Here is a 19636-nt window from a genome sequence, read left to right as displayed (position 1 = left end):
CTCGCTCTCTCTCTTTCTTTCTCTATTTGATTTTTAATAACAGTTTTCATGCATCTTGGCATCATGTTCTCCTCCACCAGTCTTACACACTGCTTTTGGATAACTTTATGCTGCTTTACTCCTGCTGCAAAAAATCAAGCAGTTCAGTTTGGTGGTTTGATGGTTTGTGATCATCCATCTTCCTCTTGATTATATTCCAGAGGTTTTTATTTTGGTAAAACTAAAGAAATGTGTCATTTGTATGTGTTTATTCTCTTTTTTTATAATCCTTATAATCCTTAATGGTCCTTTAAAGATCGATTCCAGTAACTATAGTAAAAATTATAAATATATAAATATCTCTGTTTCTCTCTCTCTCTCTCTTCTTTCTCTGTGAATTAGGTGGGCAGTGTCACGTCTCGCTCAGCTGTCCTCTCCTGGCGTCCTCCACTCCCCATACCGTCAGAGACAGACACACACTCACACACACACACACACTCACACACTGCCCTGCTGCTCAGCTACGAGCTGGCCTTGTCCCCGAGCGGCACGGAGGGAGATTTCAAGCTTGTGTACCAGTGAGCATTAACCCTTACTCTTCCATTTTAACGTTTTTACTTAACACACTCACATAATCAATCAATCAAACAATCAATCAATCAATCAATCGGCCTTTATTTTCACTCGAAACTACATTAAGGATATCCCTCATTGTCAGTGCAGCTTAGCATTTAGAACTTAACATTAAAATCAAGTAGATGAACTAAAATAAGGAACTTCGAAACAAAACATGATTTAATGAATAAACTAATTAAATAATTTAGAGTAAAATGACAAGTGGACAGGCTAAACTGTAAAGCAACAAAATAAAGAGAGATGATTAGAAAAATAAAATATATATAATAAAAACATAAATAAAAAGATAAAATAGATTAAGAGGTAAAAGGCCAAAGATAAGACAAGGAAATCAATAAATAAAAGGATAAAATGAATAAAAGAAGGCCGAATTGGATGAAACAGAAAATTAGATGAATAAAAAGACAAAGCAAATTAAATAAAATAAATAAAAGGTAAAAGAAAAACTCAACTAAAACAGGTACCGGATTTCTGAAGGTGGTTAGAATCTAAAAGACTTTAAAATGACTTGAATGAGTACTTTGCAGAACCGTTCACAGTCATTTGCTGGTGTTGATCCACTGTGTTTTATTATCAAGTGCAAAGTCAGTGCAGTTTTGTTTCCCCGCAAAATCTTACAGCACTTCATGCTGGAGTTCATTTTCCAGCAGGACTTAGCACTTGGCACACTGCCCATACTGGCAAAAGTAACAGTTGGTCTTATATAATATTCTAATTTTCTAAAACACTTTGATTTTTGTCTTTTTGTTGGCTGTAAGTCATAGTCATCAACAATAAAAAATAAATAAACACTTAAAATAGATCATATATCTATAATATATGAGTTTCACATTTTCAGCTGAATTAGTGAAATAAAATATTTTGAGATTGAGCACTAATATATTAAAATGTGCAGTTGATCAGTGTTTTTATGCATTGATGAGATTCATCGCATGCTTAGAAATGCTTGTATGGTCACCTGTAGTGTTGAATAATGAATAAAATAGCTATATTTTGCATTGTAAACATCACAAACCTGGTTTCTGTTGAAATAACTAAATGTTTACTCAAATAAAAGTGTGTTTTTTTATACGTTATGACATATCTCTGACGTAATAACTTCTTTATTTTAGAGGGAAGGACACTAGATGTACAGTGGGAGACCTCAGGCCTGCTACGAACTACTACGCCAGGTGAGACCCGGCCGTGCTCACGTTTCACTGTTTAACACACGGCCTTCCTGTGACTTTACTGATTTATTTATTTGGTCTGGCAGGGTCTGTGTGGCGTGTAGCTCAGTGAAGGGAGCCCAGTCCGATACTGTAGCTTTCACTACGCTGCCCGGCGCTCCAGACGCTCCTGCAGCTCCTCGACTTCTCCAGAGAACCAAGAGCTCCATAAGTCTGCAGTGGAGGGTATGGGTCTTTATACTTGTTCTTTGAGGATATTTCATAAGGCTAGGGGTTGCTACTGTATAATTCGATTCAGTTAAATTTGATTTATATAGCGTTATATAGAGTTTTACTACAAATATTTGTCACAAGTCAACTTTTCAGAGAAACAATTCCAAACCTCTTAATCTATAAAGTAATCTATAAAGTAATTTGCCAATTATTATTTTGTATATGTAATATTGTAATCAAAGATTTTATGAAGAGGACACTATGATCTGGAGATTGCTAGTTCGAATCCCGGTCAAGCAGCTCGCCATCAGTTGCCAGAGCCCTGAGAAAGCATAATTGGCCTTGCTCTTTCTGGGTGGGTACAGTAGAGATAGAGCTCTTTCTCCTTATCGCTCCTAGGGTGATGTCGATCAGCACTAAAAGTCCTGCAAAAAAATTAAACGCTCCCAACTTTTATGTTGATGCGGATTTCATTTTCCAGCAGGACTTGGCACACTGCCAAAAGTACCAATTCGTCTTAATATATAATATTAAAATTTTCTGAAACACTGATTTTTGGGTTTGCATCAACTGTAAGCCATAATCATATAAACAATCAACAATAAAAAAAAAATTGAAATAGATCGCTCTGTATGTTATACATCTATATTTAATATATGAGTTTCACATTTTGAACTGAATTACTGAAATAAAGCAACTTTTCAATGATATTCAAAAAAAATTGAGATGTACTAGAATGCATGTTACTCTGGTCTTACGTTATTAATGTGAAAACAGCGCAAGTCTAATTGGAGAAAAATCAGTGAATTATGATTGCACTTCTGACTGTGTATTTTCTGAAATGCACTTAATACTTCATAAACACTTAATAAAAATAGTATGCATAAATTTATTATTATTGTTTTTTTTTTTTTTTTCAGTCACCCAATGACAATGGCTCCAAAATCACTGGCTTTTGCCTGGAATATCATGAGGTAAGCATCAGCAGAATAGAACACATGGTCTTTCTTTCCCAGTATATTGATGTTAGATATATATATTTTTTTGCATGCATTTTCATACACATGCTTTTTTTCTATCAGCAGGGAAAACAAAGTGCATTTAAGGAGGTTTACAGTGGCCTTGCCAAGCAGTACAAAGTCATGCGACTCATGCCTTCAACAAAATATGCCTTCAGACTTGCTGCTAAAAACGATGTAGGAATGAGGTGAGTGTTAAACTTAGTGTAATTCTCAGCTACATTAATATTTATATTATTTATTGTAGTTAAAGTAATATATTCTATACAGTAATATAACTCATATATAAGTGGGTAATAATATGGTAATAATCAGTTTTCTACTTGTTACTGATTAACAAATCAGTAATTTTGATTGTGGAGGTAATAGTTTCATAACAATAAAATTGTAATGTTATTGTAGTGGTAGTCATGAAGAAAAACAGTAAATCTAGAGTTGTTTTTAATGAGTAGAAAATGTGCAAATAACTTATTTTAGCTATATTTGAAAAATTATCATAAAAATGTAACTTATTATCCATAGAAGTATTTTTTGCAAATTAATTACATACTTGTTCAGATTTGTTATATGGAAAATTTGTAAATTATTGCTAATAAATATAACGTGCTGCCAAAATATTATAATTTCTATTGTCATATTGATATGACTTATTTATTACTGATCTGTTACCTTTACAATAACTTATTTATTATTTAGTAACAAATGCAAAATGGTTAAATAATTAAATGTGTAAATACTACTCCACGATTACTGATTTATTAATCAGTTTATTAATCAGTGATTTATTAATCAGTAACGACATTGATATTTAATTTATGGATAAATATTAGTTGTTACCATATTATTACACACTTATTAGTGATCTGTAAAGTAAATTTTTACCATAAACTCTGATTTATTATTGTATTTTATTGTATTGTTTTATCTGCAGTGCCTTCAGTAGTGTTGTGAGCTGCTGCACGGCGAGCTGCTCTGCCGCTCCTCCTGCACCGCCGGCTCCCCCTCGGTTAACGGAGGCTGGAGTGACGTGGCTGAGTCTGGAGTGGAGCGCCCCCTGTGGGTCGGCTGGGCGAGACACACTTGTGTACATATTGGAGGTGGAAGAGAAGGGACTGGTGAGTGGAGAAGGGTGAAAATAAATAAAAATTGTAACTAATATGAAACTACCATGGTTATAGTAGTTAATTTAAACTATAACTATTTTTATTAAAATTAACAAAATTATCATCTCAGAAAATAGTGTAGGAAATGGACACCCAGCACTAGATTTATCAAATATAGATAGATCAAATATACTTTTTTGAAAACGCTGATAAGGGGCAGTATAATTTAATATATATTAGCCAGATAACACTAGTGGTCCAAGTATAATCAAGAGATTGCTGGTCCGAATCCCGTTCATGCAGCTTGCCATCAGCTGCCAGAGCCCTGAGAGAGCACAATTGGCCTTGCTCTCTCTGGGTGTGTAAACAGTGCGCTTTCCCCTTATCACTCCTTGTCGGTCAGTACAATCACCTGTGATCTGATGTATCGGAACCGAGTCTGCACTTTCCATGTCCTGCTGGAAAATGAAATCCGCATCTCCATAAAAGTTATTAGCAGAGGGAAGCATGAAGTGCTGTAAGATTTTGTGCCATCACACATTTTATCTGCCTGCTAGTATTACCAAATAATGTGACACTACTGTGAGACTTTTTATTCTGTTTAGATGGTAGATGTCAGCTCAGATATGCTCAGAAATTATAAACTAAATGTTTTTTTCTTCATAGGGCTGCGGCTTTCAGCTGAAGCACAGAGGAGAGGAGCAGTCGTGTACAGTGAAGGAGCTCAAGAGATTCACCTCCTACCAGTTCAGGGTGAGTGAACACAATGCAGTGGCTAATTAACTGCAGACCCCTGTCAGAGATGCACTTTCTCAAAAAAAAAAATGCAAGAAAACCACAGTTATCTCTACATCTTTTGCTTCTGCTTCTGCGTGCTTTTGCAAATTATGCAAAAATGTGCTTCTGTGTTGGTTTTTGCTTTAAATATCATTTTGAACGTTGAAGCAAATGGTTTATTATAGTGTAATAAACTAAAATAGCTAGCTAGCTATAGATAAGATTTTTGGGGGGAATTTATTAGGGATGTTCCCGATCCGATCATGTAACTTTCAAAGGATCGGAATCGTTTGGAAAAGATCCGGATCAGTGATGTATTAAAAATAAACCAAAATATCTCTCTCTTTCTTTCTCCGTCTCTCTTTTACCCTCTCTATATCTCTCTCTCTGTCTCTGCCTCTCCTTCTCCCTCTTTTACCCATTCTTTCTTTCTCTCTCTTTCACCCACTTGTTCTTTCTTTCTCAATCTCTTTATTTTACCCACTCTCTCTTTTTCTTCCTCTTTTTTACTCTCTTTTTTACTTTTTACTTTCTTTTTACTCTCTCTTTTTCTCTTTCACCCACCAGGTGTGTGCTCTCTCAACCCACTTTCTCTTTTTCACTCTCTTTTACCTTCTCTCTCTCTTTAACCCACTCGCTTTATCTCACCCACTCACACTCTTTCACCCACTCGTTCGTAGGCTCTTTCTCTCCCTGTCACCCACTCGGTCTTTTTCCCACTCTCTCTCTCTCTCTCTCTCTCTCTCTCTCTGTCTGTCTCTCTCTCTCTGTGCTCACACAGCGTTTCCTTTTCCTAAGTTGTAATATGAAAATAATGCGATATATATCTCTATATATAAAATGAAGCTGCAATAGCATTTATTTCCTTTATTAAAGCTCTCAGATTAACTCAGTATCTGCTGTGATGGTCTGCAGCTCCAGGCTTCATGCTTCTCTCTCTGGTTTTTGCAGGTTCTGGCGACTGATACAGAAGGCACTAGCCAGCCCAGCGGAGTGGTGGAGTACAGGACCCTGCCGGACCAACCTGGCAACCCGGGCAAACCGTCTCTGTGCCGCCCTGCACAGCCGCACAGCCTGCATGTTATCTGGGGTGAGACAGGTTACACTGAACATCAACATCATAACTCATTTAGGAATTCTGCTAAAATCTGAATCTTAAACGCTGCTTAAAGAAAACAGGGAATCTCACCAAAAACGCACCGAAATACTTCAATAAAGATACTCAATAACAAGATGAACCATTAAACAAAAATATTTTCACTCTACATTTCCTATACTAAAAAGTGATTCATTTAGAAATAGAACAGCACAGTAGTTTGTTTACACTGGAACATTTGTACAGGGAACATTTAGACAAGGTGATTTTTTTTATTGTTTATGCACTTAAATAAAAACATTCCTTATTTTTGTTCATTTAAAATTTGTTCTAAATAATGTGACCAAATCGAGTCGTGAATCGAATCCCCAAAAATGTAGTCATTCTAAACAACAGTTTGTTGTGCTGAAACTACATTTTACATTTTAGACTTTAACAAACTGTACATGTTTGTTACCAATGTAAAAATGTCTGTTTCTTTCATGCACTTTTTTCTGTTTCTTATTTGATATGTAAATGATTAGAATTTACAAAACTGGATTTTTTTGGGATTTCATTTTGTACTCTGTTGTTATTATTATGATTAAATGTTAAAAACATATAAAAACTTACCTATCAGAGCTGTGCTGTCAATGAGCTCACACACTTATAGCTTACTTATAGCTTTATTTTTTATTTATTTATATTTTGTGTGTATTTCAGAGGCACCAGAAGATGATGGAGGCTCGCCAATCACTCTGTATGTTCTGGAAATCAGTCACACTGGTGAGAAATGATCTCTGGGTTTGAGAAAATTTAAATAATTGGTGTACATACTGCTGGTAATGTTGATCTAATCTTATCTTTATCTGTGTGTGTGTGTGTGTGTGTGTAGATGGGCAGTGGGATGTTGTGTACAGTGGTCCTCTCAGGCAGCATGTGTGTGAGTGTTTGCTGGAGGGGACGTGGTACAGTCTCCGAGTGCACTGCCGGAGTTTAGGAGGGCAGAGTCAGGTAATAAAGGAAGCTGATTTTTCTTTTTTGTGATTAATCTGTGCTTTTGGAACTGAGTCGTGTGAATTAGGAATGTTTCTCTCCTCAGGTCTCAGAGATCCTCTCGGTTGAGACTCCAGCTCTGCCTCCGGGACCGTGTGAAGCATTACGGACTGCAGGAGACGCCACGCCCTCAGAGATTCCCCTGTGCTGGGGTGAGAGTCGGTTGTTTTTGAGACGTTTTACTGTTATTTTATGTGCTAAATGTTATTCTTAGCAACCAAACTGTCAGCACAGCTATACTGTGCTTAAAAAACTCTCAAGCGTCTCGCTCTCTTACAGTCACTCTCTCTCTCTCTCTCTCTCTCTCACTCTTTCACTCACTTCCTCTCACTCTCCCTCTCTCACAGTCACTCTCTCTCTCTCTCACTCTGTCTCTCTCTCTCTTTCTTACTTTCACTCACTTCCTCTCACTCTCGCTCTCTCACAGTCACTCTCTCTCTCTCTGTCTCTCTCTCTCTTTCTTACTTTCACTCACTTCCTCTCACTCTCTCTCTCTCACAGTCACTCTCTCTCTCTCTGTCTATCTCTCACTCTTTCACTCACTTCCTCTCACTCTCGCTCTCTCACAGTCACTCTCTCTTGCGCTCTCTCTTACTCTCTCTTACTTTCTCGCTCTCTCTCTCACACTCACTCTATCTCACCCGCTCTCTTACTCGCTCTCTCTCACTCTTTCACTCATTTCCTTTTTTTCTCTCTCTGTCTCGCACATGCTTTTTCTCATTCTCTCTCTCACCCACTCACTCACTCTCGTTCTCTTACTCTCTTTCACACTCTTGCTCACTATCTCTCACTCTCTCACACTCACTCACTTACACTCACATTCGCTCACTCTCTCTGTTTCTCCCACTCTTGCTATCTTACTTTCGCTCACTCACTTTTTCTCTCTCTTTTTTACTCTTTTTCTCACACTCTCGCTCAATCACGTTCTCTCTCACTCTTTCTCACTCTTTCTCACACTCTTGCTCACTTTCTCTCAGTTTCTCTGACTCTCTCACACTCTCGCTCAGTCTTTCTTATTCTCTCCCACTCTCTGTTTCTCACACTCTTGCTCTCTTAATTTTGCTTACTCACTTTCTTTCTCTCACTCTCTCTTACTCTCTATCTCTCACACTCTCGCTCGCGCTCTCAGTAACATTGTGTTTTCTAGGATCTGCATAATTATGTCTGTTAATTCTTGGGTACCTCTCTATCTTTTCCAGACCCTCCAGTGCGTGATGGTGGTGCAGCAGTGTCTCAGTACTGTGTGGAAATGGCCCAGTCAGAGGAGGAGGAGGATCAGCAGGAGGTGTTCTGTGGTTCTGATTCTCGCTGTACTGTTAACCAGCTGCTGCCTGGAAGAACGTACCTTTTCTGGGTGAAGGCGTTCAACACAGCCGGGGTAAGTTCACGCTAATGTGGGTAAACCACTTCAGTTTCTGAATCAGTTTCTCTGATTTTGCTATTTATAGGTTTATGTTTGAGTAAAATGAATTTTTCTCCCAAATTCCACATAAAATTATTTTGTCATTTAGAGCATTTATTTACGGTAAAGCGAGAAATGTCAACAAGTTCTAAGAGTTTTAAGAGTTCAGAAATCAATATTTGGTGGAATAACCCTGTTGGGTTTTTAATCACAGTTTTAATTTCATGCATCTTGGCATCATGTTCTCCTCCTCCACCAGTCTTACACACTGCTTTTGGATAACTTTATGCTGCTTTACTCCTGGTGCAAAAATTCAAGCAGTTCAGTTTGGTGGTTTGATGGCTTGTGATCATCCATCTTCCTCTTGATTATATTCCAGAGGTTTTCCAATTGGGAAAATCAAAATGCGTACGTTACATTTTTAATAAATTGGTGATCCTTTGAAAATTACAGATCACATAACCGGATCATGGACGTCCCTTGCAAATTCCAAAAGCTATTTCAAGCTACTACATATGTAGCTATTTTTAATGCACTGTATAATACTACAGCTGTGTATGTTTCTCTGCAGTGGGGTCCTCTGTCAGAAAAGTGCCAGGCCTCCACAGCAGCCGGACCTCCAGAGCAGTGCCGTGCTCCAGAACTCACACTGAAGACTTCCAGCAGTGTGCTGGCTTCCTGGCAGGTGATTAGATTTGATCAGAATTGAGTATATATATATCTCTTTATATATGTGTACGCTCAGTTAACTAACTTGTTTTGTGTTTTTTACTACACACAGGTCCCGGTGTGTAACGGAGCCGAGGTGTGTGAGTTCAGGATGGAATGGGGGCTTGAGGAGGGGTCTCTCGAGTTGCTGTACTGCGGCCCCTCGTCTCAGTACGAAGTGAACGATTTGCGGCCAGCTACAGAATACCGCTGCAGAGTGCAGGTAGGAACTCTGATAATGCATCCCCTGCGATAATGCATTTAGTCCAGCCAGGGGAATGCACCACCAGTTCATGAATGTCAATTACGCTGATTAATGAGCGCTTATTTCCTGTCATATCGTATTCTCAAACCGCGCAGGCAGTCAGTGATGTCGGGGCAGGCCTCTTCAGCGATGTCGCCATGGTAACGACACCAGCCTCAGTACCGGCTGCTGTGGAGCATGTTGAGGAGATGAGGGCGGAGCCTCTGGATGATGTAATGCCTCGCAGCTCTGCTACCACTCTGGCCTTGCGGTGGAAGGAGCCTCGTTGCCACGGAGCTGAAATTTCCAGCTATAATATAGATATTGGGGAGGAGCTCCCCCTGTCGGTAGGAAGGACGAGTTACCACATACTGGAAAACCTGCAGCCAGAAACTACATACAGGTAAAATCAATCACTCAATCAATCAATTAATCAATCAACCTTTATTTCCACTCGGTAATACATTGAGGGTATCCCTCATTTTCATTGCAGCTGAGCATTTAAAAAATGAAAGGGACGGAAAAATAGGTTTAAATGATAAAAACAAGCAAAAAATATAAGATTTAATTTAGAAGAAATAAAACCATTCAGAATAAAAGGATATGCAGACAGGCTAAAATGTAAAGCAATAAAACTATACAATTATAAGAAAGGTAAATGATGAAATTAAAATAAATAATTATAATAATAATAATAATAAGTTAAAAAAGTATAATAAATAAAAGAACGAAATATGTAACATAAAAGGTTAACAGACCAAAAGTAAAACCAGTAATAAGACAAATAAAATGATAAAATGAATAAAATAAAAAAAGGCTAACAGTTAAAATATTAAATATTAGATTAATAAAAAGAATATAAAATAAATCATATCAATAAAAAGTTTAAAGAAAAAACTCAGCTAAAACAGTTATAAGCTGTCTGAAGTTGGTTAGAAACTAAGAGTTTAAAATGATTTTGTGATATCAGCCATCTTTAATTTTAGTTTTAGAGTTATCTGTAGCTAAAAGCAGTTTCCCAGGCTCAGCCATAGCTCTTGGCTATGTGGCTATGATTGACTTAAAAAAAAAATAGTGATTGTATAATTTGCTTCAGTATAAAATGATTTATAACATGTCCTCCTGCCTTTGCTTACGCCCACTGGCTTTTTTTAATCGCCATGCATCGTGACATGTGACATATTACTTATTTAAAGCACATAGATTGTGCATAGATTATTTACTTATAAACCAAAGAACATTAAATCCTTTCATTTCTTTTATTTTCTGCCCATCAGGATACGAGTACAAGCAGTGAACAGCATCGGTTCTGGTCCGTTCAGCTCAGTGCTGAAGCTCAGGACACGAGGTCTGCCTCCAGAGCCGCCTCTGCTGGAATGTGCTGTGGCCGGTCCTCAGAGCCTGAAACTGAAGTGGGGAGAAGGACCCAGCAGACCCCAGAACAGCCGAGGCACCCACTACTGTTTGCACATGCAGGTCGACACTGACAGGTACTGACATAAATATGACAAAAGCGTGTGTGTATATATATAGAATTTGCTAAATGAATGTGCCTCTGGGGGAGGCTGAGTGAATTTCAGTAAATATCAGTAACTGGATACCCATCTCAAGAGCGCATCACTTACCTCCATCACAGTGTCTAGCAAGAATAGCAAAGCTCCACAAAGCAGAAATCTCAGGCTGGTGCTGCTTTAACAGCATTTTAAATGAGGTTTATTCTAAAAACCTTATTAAATATCAGTATATTGCCTATTTAAACAACATCTAGACATTTAGCTGGCTTTTAAATCTCATGATCAGCGTTCCTATCGTTTTTAGAGATGGAGAACATGGTAAAAATAATCGCTAACTAATCCATTTATCAAAAAAATAATCATCAGACTGGTCGACTACCAAAATAATCATTAGTTAAAGCCCTAGTCTATATCTGCTGTTCTATTATGCGCTAAAATTCAGTCAGATAAAGTCAGACACTTACATTAGCAAACTACTGCACACTTTAATGCTTTTAATACATATATAAATATTTATGTCTGTATGTCTTTCTGTATTGCAGGTCTGTGTGTATCTACAGTGGCCCCTGCCATACATTTAAAGTACAGAGGCTGTGTGAGGCCACAGAGTACCAGTTCAGCATTCAGGCCCACAGTGAAGCAGGCATGGGCCCCCTCTCCACCCCCTACACCTTCAGCACCACCCGCTCCCCCCCACCTCAGCTCAGAGGTTAGTATTGATTGGATTCATATAGATTTATCTTTTAGAATTAACCGTTTTTAACTCATGGATAACACTGTCTGATGTTTTGTACTTTTGATAGCCCCAAAGGTTGAACCCGTTGAATGGAATAAGTATGCAGTCACGTGGGAGACGCTTCAGCCAATGAGAGGAGACCCGATCGTGTACAACCTGCAGCTTCTGAGGGGGCGTGAGGTGGAACAGGTATATTTTTAATGTTGATATTTCAAGTGTCCACACACATTTTTAAGCGTATTATTCGTGTATTTTAGAGCTTAGATCAGCCAAAAAGAAATCGGACCCAGCCCAAGCCCGTGCACGTTCTGCTGAGGCTACCTGGTATACCGTACACATTTATAGATGTTAATTTCCTAAAAACATCTTACATTGTATCATAGGAATCAATACAAATTCATTTCTAGCAGGGCTGGGCGATATTGTTAAAAAAAAAAAAAAAAAAATCCTGATATTCTTCAAAAATATGAACAATATACATCAGCTCACAGACGCAGCCTGATCCACATCACCCTAGGAGTGATGAGGGGAAAGAGAAGAGCGCCATCTACAGTGCCCACCCAGAGAGAGCAAGATAGAGCCAATTGTGCTATCTCCTGGGGGTTCCGGCAGCTGATGGCAAGCTGCATGACCAGGATTCGAAACAGCGACCTTCCATTCACAGTGGCAGAGCTTACTCCGCCGGATCACTCGGCTAACTTTGTTATGGGCTGATTTTTTGGCCATTAAGAATTAATGTGGAGCATAAAGGCAACGTCCATGTGCAACACAATTTTTGAGATATGAACGTGAAATTTGCCGTGCATATTGTACGGATTCCTAATATCGTCATACGAATTTGCAATCTAGTTAAAAATGTTGTATTGTGACTTCTTTTTCTTGTTTTCCTCAGCTGTACAAAGGCCCTGCGACCTCCTACACGTGGCAGAACTCCACAACCGGCGTCAGTTGTCGGCTGCGGGTCTGCGCGGGCCGCCGGAGCCAGGAGGGCAGTGAGCTGTGGGGTCAGTGCAGCCTCAGCACCAGCCTGCCTGCGACTGCGCAGCCGAGGGAGCACAAGATCTCCAGCTGCCAGGACCCTCTGCCCAAGAGGAGCTGGCCCCTGACCGACGAGCCCTTCGCCACCATCCTGCTGTTCGGCTTCGTGGTGCTGGCAGTTCTCTTCGCCGTGCTCATCCAGTACTTTGTGATTGAGAGGCAGTGAGGAAGAGGAGGGCGAGGAAGGAGGGGGGGGGTGGGGTGGAGTTTAAGAGCAGAACAGAGCAGAGAAGAGCTCGTAGCACATTAGCTTCTTTTCCACTGTGGAGCCTGAGACTGTGGAGGTTCTGAGCACAGAGAGTATGAACTATGGACGTGAGTTTGGCGTTGTGGAATACAGACGATACCTACAGTAAATACAGGGGTTGGACAATGAAACTGAAACACCTGTCATCATTTTAGTGTGGGAGTTTTAGGTTTCATGGCTAAATTGGAGCAGCCTGGTGGCCAATCATCATTAATTGCACATTAATGCACATTATTGCACCAGTAAGAGCAGAGTGTGAAGGTTCAATTAGCAGGGTAAGAGCACAGTTCTGCTCTAAATATTGCAATGCACACAACATTATGAGTGAAATACCAGAGTTCAAAAGAGGACAAATTGTTGGTGCACGTCTTGCTGGAGCATCTGTGACCAAGACAGCAAGTCTTTGTGATGCATCAAGAGCCACGGTATCCAGGGTAATGTCAGCATACCACCAAGAAGGACCAACCACATCCAACAGGATTAACTGTGGACGCTGTAAGAGGAATCTGTCTGAAAGGGATCGCCAGAACTGTCCATAGCCACAATAAATTATTGTGGTCTAAAACCAGGTGTTTCAGTTTCATTGTCCAACCCCTGTAGTATAGCTAGTGGGATACTATGTACTCATTTCAACAGAACTGTTCATGAGAGATGGATTAGTGATGTCGGCTTTAGATTTCGGGCTTTACTTTTATGGCTTTACTTCTGTGATTTTCTCGTCCAGTGCCATTTCAAAACTTAGAACGGTCCAAAAAATGATAGAGATAAAGCAAAGAAACTTTCATTTTCCTACACAAAAAGCTATTCCAGGCCCATTTTCATCACGTAGTCTTTTTTTTATCAGCACAACATATAAAACATATGGAAAAACAGGAAAACAAAGCCAGTCACAATTACAATTACAAATCACACGATTCTGCGCCGGCGCAGAACAGCCCTACAGTGGAAAACAGGCTATAGCCAAACTGACTAGCTGACTAGCACAGGTTTAACCCATTCACAAAGCCCAACAAAAGAATCCTGAGCTTAATCCTGTTATGATTTCTATTATTTTTATTATTATTGCATGGAAGAAAGAGATCATATATATATTTGATGCCAGTAGGTACTTTTTCCAATGCTTTTTTTGTGTCCTGACCAACGCAAACTGTGACAAATGGGACTTTTGATGTGTTTGCGTGTATGCATTCGAGTGTGTGTGTATGTGTGTGTTTATTCGTTTGCGTGTGCTGCCTTATGTTCATATAGAGGATTACTATATATGGTGGTGGCCAGATTATGTATAATATGTGGATATATTGTGTATTGGAGTCATGATCGTATGATGAATGGCGTCTGGACGAGGCTAAGCGCTCAGAGCTTTGATGACCTTGGCTGGTATACAGTAGTCTTTTCTTAATGTAAAGCTCCTCCTTCCTCTTTTAATGGAAAGTAATCGGGATCGTGTTGTAGAGTTTTTGTCGTTTGATGGAAATTAAGTCGTCAGGACTGAGTACTTTTTACTGAGATAAGGAGATAAGGTGAGATTGTGACTCATCTTATTGCTTATTGGCAGCGTTGGTGTTTTTATCACTATTGAAAAAAGGGAGACTGTGCCAAAGTTTTCAAGAGTTTTTCATAACTTTAGGAAGAAGGAGGATCCTGTAAACCCATATAAACCCATATAAACCCCCTTATAAAATCTCTGAATGAGAAATATTTTCCTCAATATTTTAAACATTGTACTGCATTTATCTGATTGAGACATTGGGAGAGCGAGAGTTTTCTGTTCTGCTATCACCAGTGTGTGCTTTTACACAGTAGAGAGAGAGAGAGAGAGAGTATACATACATTCTAGCTATGTTCATGTACATACAGATAATATGGCAGTATTGGGTAGATAGCCTATACGGATATGCATTTGTTATAAATGTCTCTCTATTTAGCTCAAACTGAGCATCGTAATAGTCCCTTTCTGGGTTTAGAGAAGCTTTTTATTATGATTTTTTTTTTTTCACTATTACTTTACTATTACTTTAACACTTTTTGTTGTTGTGAATTTGTTGTGAATTCTCACTGATGTTAATTCTCCCCTCTGTTCAACACTACTGATTTGGTTGCACACACCCCCGAGAACATAGTCATTAGTGTTCTTGTGAACATCTGGCTGATGGTGTTTAAATCTTTATCTTGAAGCAAAGCAAAGGTTTGAAGGTTTGGTTCTAACAGTTTTTCCCCTTAACCCAAATGCATATATATATTTATATACATATATATATATATATACACTGTGGTAGGCCCCTGGGGTTAGGGGCGTGACCACTGTGACCCGGAAGGAGGAAGCACACAGAGAACACAGACACGGGGAGTAAATGAAACTCAAAACATACCTTTATTCGGCTTTTAAACACCCTCCACCACACCCAAAACAAACTTAAACCATAACTCAGCCCAATGGGGCTCTAGAGTCTGTAGAATGAACTTTAGTTTAGTTCTAAAGGTCCGTGCAGCCTCAGCCCTCAGCTCCCCAGTCAAGAGTTCTCCCAAATGATGGCGGAGGCTGAGTATATATGCCTGTCTCAACTGGCGGCTCAATCAGCCCTCATGCGGGCCAGCTGAGACAGGCATGGCTTTGCGCTCTGGCGTGGGGCGGACCCACAACTCCCCCACCTCCTCACGCCACAATACATATATATATATATATATATATATATATATATATATATATATATATATATATAAAGCCTTACAGTACGTTTGCTCTAGAGCTACAAGCAGTATGGATACAGTCTCATATAAAATATCTAAGTAAATATGAAATTTGTTTTGATTTAGGTATAGGCTACAGTGTTCATAAATGAGCAAAAAAACACCAAATCACCATTTTTCCAGTTTTCAACATAATATGAATCTGACAATTCTGAACAATGATTTATTCATAAAATAAAAATGAAATATCCATTAATAAATAATTCATTAAGATATTGAAACACTAATTGTCATCCTTTTAGAAGTGAAGGCTAATACAATAGGACACTTTTACAAATTAATTTCTATAATCTAATTATCTTTGTTATAGAAATTATTGTGAATTATCTTGTAAAATCGTTTAGAAATGTGTGCTCTTTCAAGGTTGGCGGTCAAGGTCTGCATTGTCCATGATGAAAGGACGAATAGAAATTATCCAGAACTAAATCAACCCCTGTTTTCTGTCTTTTGTGGCCATTTTGGTGCAAGATTTTTTGTCAGACAGCAATGAAATACATAGCTATATATGGCTATTTGAGGCATATAGATATAAATATCAGACATTTTCTTATATGTAGAAGCTGATCCGTAAACATCCGTGTATATTCTGCTTTTTTCGACTTAATTTAATACATCAAATATCAGTTTCAAAAATCAGTTAAATAAAATTTACAGAAAAAAAAATCATCATTCCTAGTTTGGTGCAACCCTGCATTTGGGTTAAGGTGGAGAAAGAGGTCATTTTTGCTAAGCTTTGCTTTTTAAAAAATATAAACATATTTTTATTGGTTTATTTGTTAACACCAACCTGCCATTCTTCATTTTTTAACCAGATATAAAACACTGCAGATGTGCCATAAAATATAATGTAAAGTGCATGCTCTAGACTATGAGCTATGAGCAGCAGGTTATTAATTCATTTTCATTCATTGTCTTCTGATATCATATGATGCTCTTTATATGTAGCTAAGGAGGTGAGATCAAGTTTAAAGTGGATATTTAATAATATTTTATTATTTTTTATCTCATATCCTTCCTTTAATCTCATAGACGTTATTAATAGTGCTTTTGTTAACACTAGAGGGTAATAAATAGTGCTGAATGTAATGGGCCCGGAGTGAAGTGCCTCTTCTGAACAGGGGTCGTATATATTTGGAGTATGTTAGCTGGAATCCATGCCTTTTAAATCTTATCGACTGTAATAAAATCTGCAGTGTAGAGCTGATGCTAGATCCACACTCTTTAACCTGTGAGGATGTGTGTTTGAGTGTGTGTGTGTGTGTGTGTGTGTGTGTGTGCTCAGGCCTTCTTTCTAGCTCATTTTTAACTGACCGTAGTGTTTGCTTGTTTTATTTTATTCTATTTTATTTTATTTAAAGCTGCTTCTGTCTGTTTTTTTTAGGTGAAGGAGAAAAGCTGCTTAAACTGTTTAAATTTCTTTGTTTTTTCAAATCTTGAACTGTATTGAACTGGTTGTTTTTCATACCTCTTTTCATGGTGCAAAAGCCATTCTAGACTGACTCGTTGTCTCATTTCTACATCCAACCAGAGCCAAACCCAAATGCAACTTTAGGAAATAATATGTTTTTTTTATTTTTGGCTTATTTTTTTTTTTATCAGTTTCAGAACTACAGATCTTACTTCTTCTTTAATAATGATCTATATGCTTTATATCAAATCACATAACTGCAGAAGATGTATCTCTTTCAGTGTATCTGACATATTGAATGTTTTATGTTTTGTAACTAATCAAAGTCTAGAATTATCTCAATTTTTCTAGCTGATCTTGCTGATCTAGAACACTAAATATTGTATTTTCTTTATTTTTTATCATGCCAAGAAAGGAAAAAGAAAGACAGATGAGATATGATGACAAATGAGATACAGCATGTTATCACACCCTATCAGAGCTGGTCCAGGGTCAGCTTATAAAACTGTATATGTTTGTGTTAAAGGAGTACGACATGCAAAATCTGTATTTTAATGCAATGCGATTCCTGACTTTGTAACTGGTTTGGAGAAAGATGAGACTTATGAGTCTTATCTTAGAAAACAGCCCTGAAAGTTCTGTTTATCAGTAGTTATATACAGTAACTAGTTTTATATTATTATATAGTTATATAGCCTTAGAATTTGTGTTTTTCAGAGTAAACCATATGATCGTGCATGATTGCATGAAGTGACGCTAGTTTGGAATACTGTGCTAAATCTGTGCTAGACACCTGAAGAGGGTATTTAAAAAATATATATATATATATATTTTGGTATTATTTACTCAGAAAAACACAAATTCTCGAATAAATTCAAATTCTGTTAATACAAAACCTTATGTTATATGCCTTTATCCCAATTATGCAATGAACACACGTGTCTGGTGAGCAGTAAGGGTTAATATCTTTTTGCTTCAGTGCCCAGAAATGGAAGTTTGATAAACTTAAACCTATTGAAACCACAACCTGGTCATCAGTAACCAATCACGATTGTTGTAGAAACATAATTCCATTTCTGGGGACTTAAGAATTGCTTATTAAAGTATGGATTTTGCATTCAGACACTAATTTCTGGCTCCATTCTTGTGGTGCACCTGATACAATATGTGCTGCACATGTAGCCCATGGAGCTACAACATCTTGACACATATGTAGGCCATGGTGCTAAACTGTTTGATGCATCTGTAGTCCATGGTACATTAACCTGGACCATGATCTTGATACATTATTTCTCATAAAAGAGAAGAAAAGACATTTATCATAGACAGAAATGGACAAGAGTTGATTACTTCTGTTATAAGCCAACTTTGGCTTATCAGCTTTTCTGTTCTTTTACTAAATACAGGGAATCGCATTAAGACTTTTTTTTTTTTTTTTGGAGACCATATGGTACAGATGCACCTGAAACATGTTCGTCTATTCCTTTAACACTGGCCAGTAACAAGTTCTCCTCGTATAAGTACTTAAGCCAGTGTACTAAGACTCTACTAACAGTTTAAAACTTCTTCTGAGGCCAAGACTAGACCCTGTTTATGCCAAATGAATGGAGGCGTGCTTTATATTTCAGTGTAAGCTACTGTTTCTGCTCTCGTTTTTATTTGTATTTTTTCCGTTTCCTGGATATGTAACCAAAGCCAGTGGAAAGACTGTTACCAGGCACCGAGGTTACTGTGCTCATGCTGTTTTCCTCTCATTTCAGTCAGTTTAAAACGTTTCATCAGTTCAGAACAATGACCGTCATAAACCATACAAAAGCCATAAAGAGGAGGCTGGGATCTCTGTGGTCTCTCTGTGGCTAGCTGCTAAAAACAAGTCACACTAAAAATCAATTGTAACAAACGTGTCATTATTTTTTATTTTTTTATTTTTTTCATACTGTAGGTCCCTAAACTAACTGCCTAGCTAGTGTCTAAGTGTGTTTGTGTCTTGTGAAAATTAGGGAAATAGATTGGCTACATGGACAAATGCATTCAATAGCCGTTACTGTATGCCTGCCTATACATGTAATCATTTTATGTCAATCTATCTTAGCTCCAGATTTTACCTTTTGTCATGCCAGTATTTTTAGACCACACTTTTTGATACTGAACATTTTATTTTGAAATACAAAAATATTATACATTCCAAAAAAGATTTATTTATCTGCATCGTTTTTATTTCTTCTTATTTTTAAAACTCACATTAAAAGACTGCCATGTACTATATGTCATAACTGACTTGTAACAATCATAGATAATATATTTAATATGGCAAATAAATTATAGTCATTATATGTATTCACTGAGACTCGTGTGTGATTTATTTTTTATTAAATAATAATGGGTGAACAGACAACAACATTTCACATACATGTCTTCTTTTGGTATCTAAACAATGCAGCAGGCTGGGAACTTTAATTATGCAAAATGTATAAGAATTTACTTTGATTGTTTGACAAACCTTCTTAAATCACTTAATATTGTGGGGTGGTGTATGGAGTTTTACAGCTTTTTTTACAGCTTTT

The 19636-nt window shown here is 37.8% G+C and overlaps 1 protein-coding gene and 1 long non-coding RNA gene across 3 annotated transcripts in view; both read left to right on the top strand.

Annotated features, from left to right (window-relative positions):
* LOC125804803 (uncharacterized) overlaps positions 1 to 19413 on the top strand; it is a 78041-nt gene extending 58628 nt beyond the window's left edge. Inside the window, exon 2 of the long non-coding RNA XR_007440980.1 lies at positions 13086 to 19413. This is a non-coding gene — a long non-coding RNA (uncharacterized LOC125804803). The remainder of the gene's footprint in view (positions 1 to 13085) is intronic.
* Positions 1 to 19413, top strand: part of LOC103040644 (fibronectin type-III domain-containing protein 3A) — a 41538-nt gene extending 22125 nt beyond the window's left edge. Inside the window, exons 8-26 of one of the 2 annotated variants that reach the window (XM_022683733.2) lie at positions 382 to 557; positions 1728 to 1787; positions 1871 to 2009; positions 2918 to 2971; positions 3083 to 3204; positions 3948 to 4131; positions 4786 to 4872; positions 5848 to 5986; positions 6695 to 6757; positions 6867 to 6985; positions 7074 to 7179; positions 8227 to 8405; positions 9001 to 9114; positions 9211 to 9360; positions 9498 to 9784; positions 10659 to 10871; positions 11438 to 11604; positions 11699 to 11820; positions 12524 to 19413. In XM_022683733.2, the coding sequence (XP_022539454.2) occupies positions 382 to 557; positions 1728 to 1787; positions 1871 to 2009; positions 2918 to 2971; positions 3083 to 3204; positions 3948 to 4131; positions 4786 to 4872; positions 5848 to 5986; positions 6695 to 6757; positions 6867 to 6985; positions 7074 to 7179; positions 8227 to 8405; positions 9001 to 9114; positions 9211 to 9360; positions 9498 to 9784; positions 10659 to 10871; positions 11438 to 11604; positions 11699 to 11820; positions 12524 to 12835 (2793 nt within the window). In that variant the 3' untranslated portion in view covers positions 12836 to 19413. Of the gene's footprint in view, positions 1 to 381; positions 558 to 1727; positions 1788 to 1870; positions 2010 to 2917; positions 2972 to 3079; positions 3205 to 3947; positions 4132 to 4785; positions 4873 to 5847; positions 5987 to 6694; positions 6758 to 6866; positions 6986 to 7073; positions 7180 to 8226; positions 8406 to 9000; positions 9115 to 9210; positions 9361 to 9497; positions 9785 to 10658; positions 10872 to 11437; positions 11605 to 11698; positions 11821 to 12523 lie in introns of both variants that reach the window. The other variant, XM_022683732.2, reaches the window with a different exon arrangement.
* Positions 19414 to 19636: the final 223 nt, after the last annotated feature.

This window comes from Astyanax mexicanus, chromosome 10, assembly GCF_023375975.1.
Source record: "Astyanax mexicanus isolate ESR-SI-001 chromosome 10, AstMex3_surface, whole genome shotgun sequence".
Taxonomy (NCBI): domain Eukaryota; kingdom Metazoa; phylum Chordata; class Actinopteri; order Characiformes; family Acestrorhamphidae; genus Astyanax; species Astyanax mexicanus.
The sequence above is the reverse complement of the archived record's forward strand: the minus strand, read 5'-3'. Positions and strand labels throughout refer to the sequence as shown.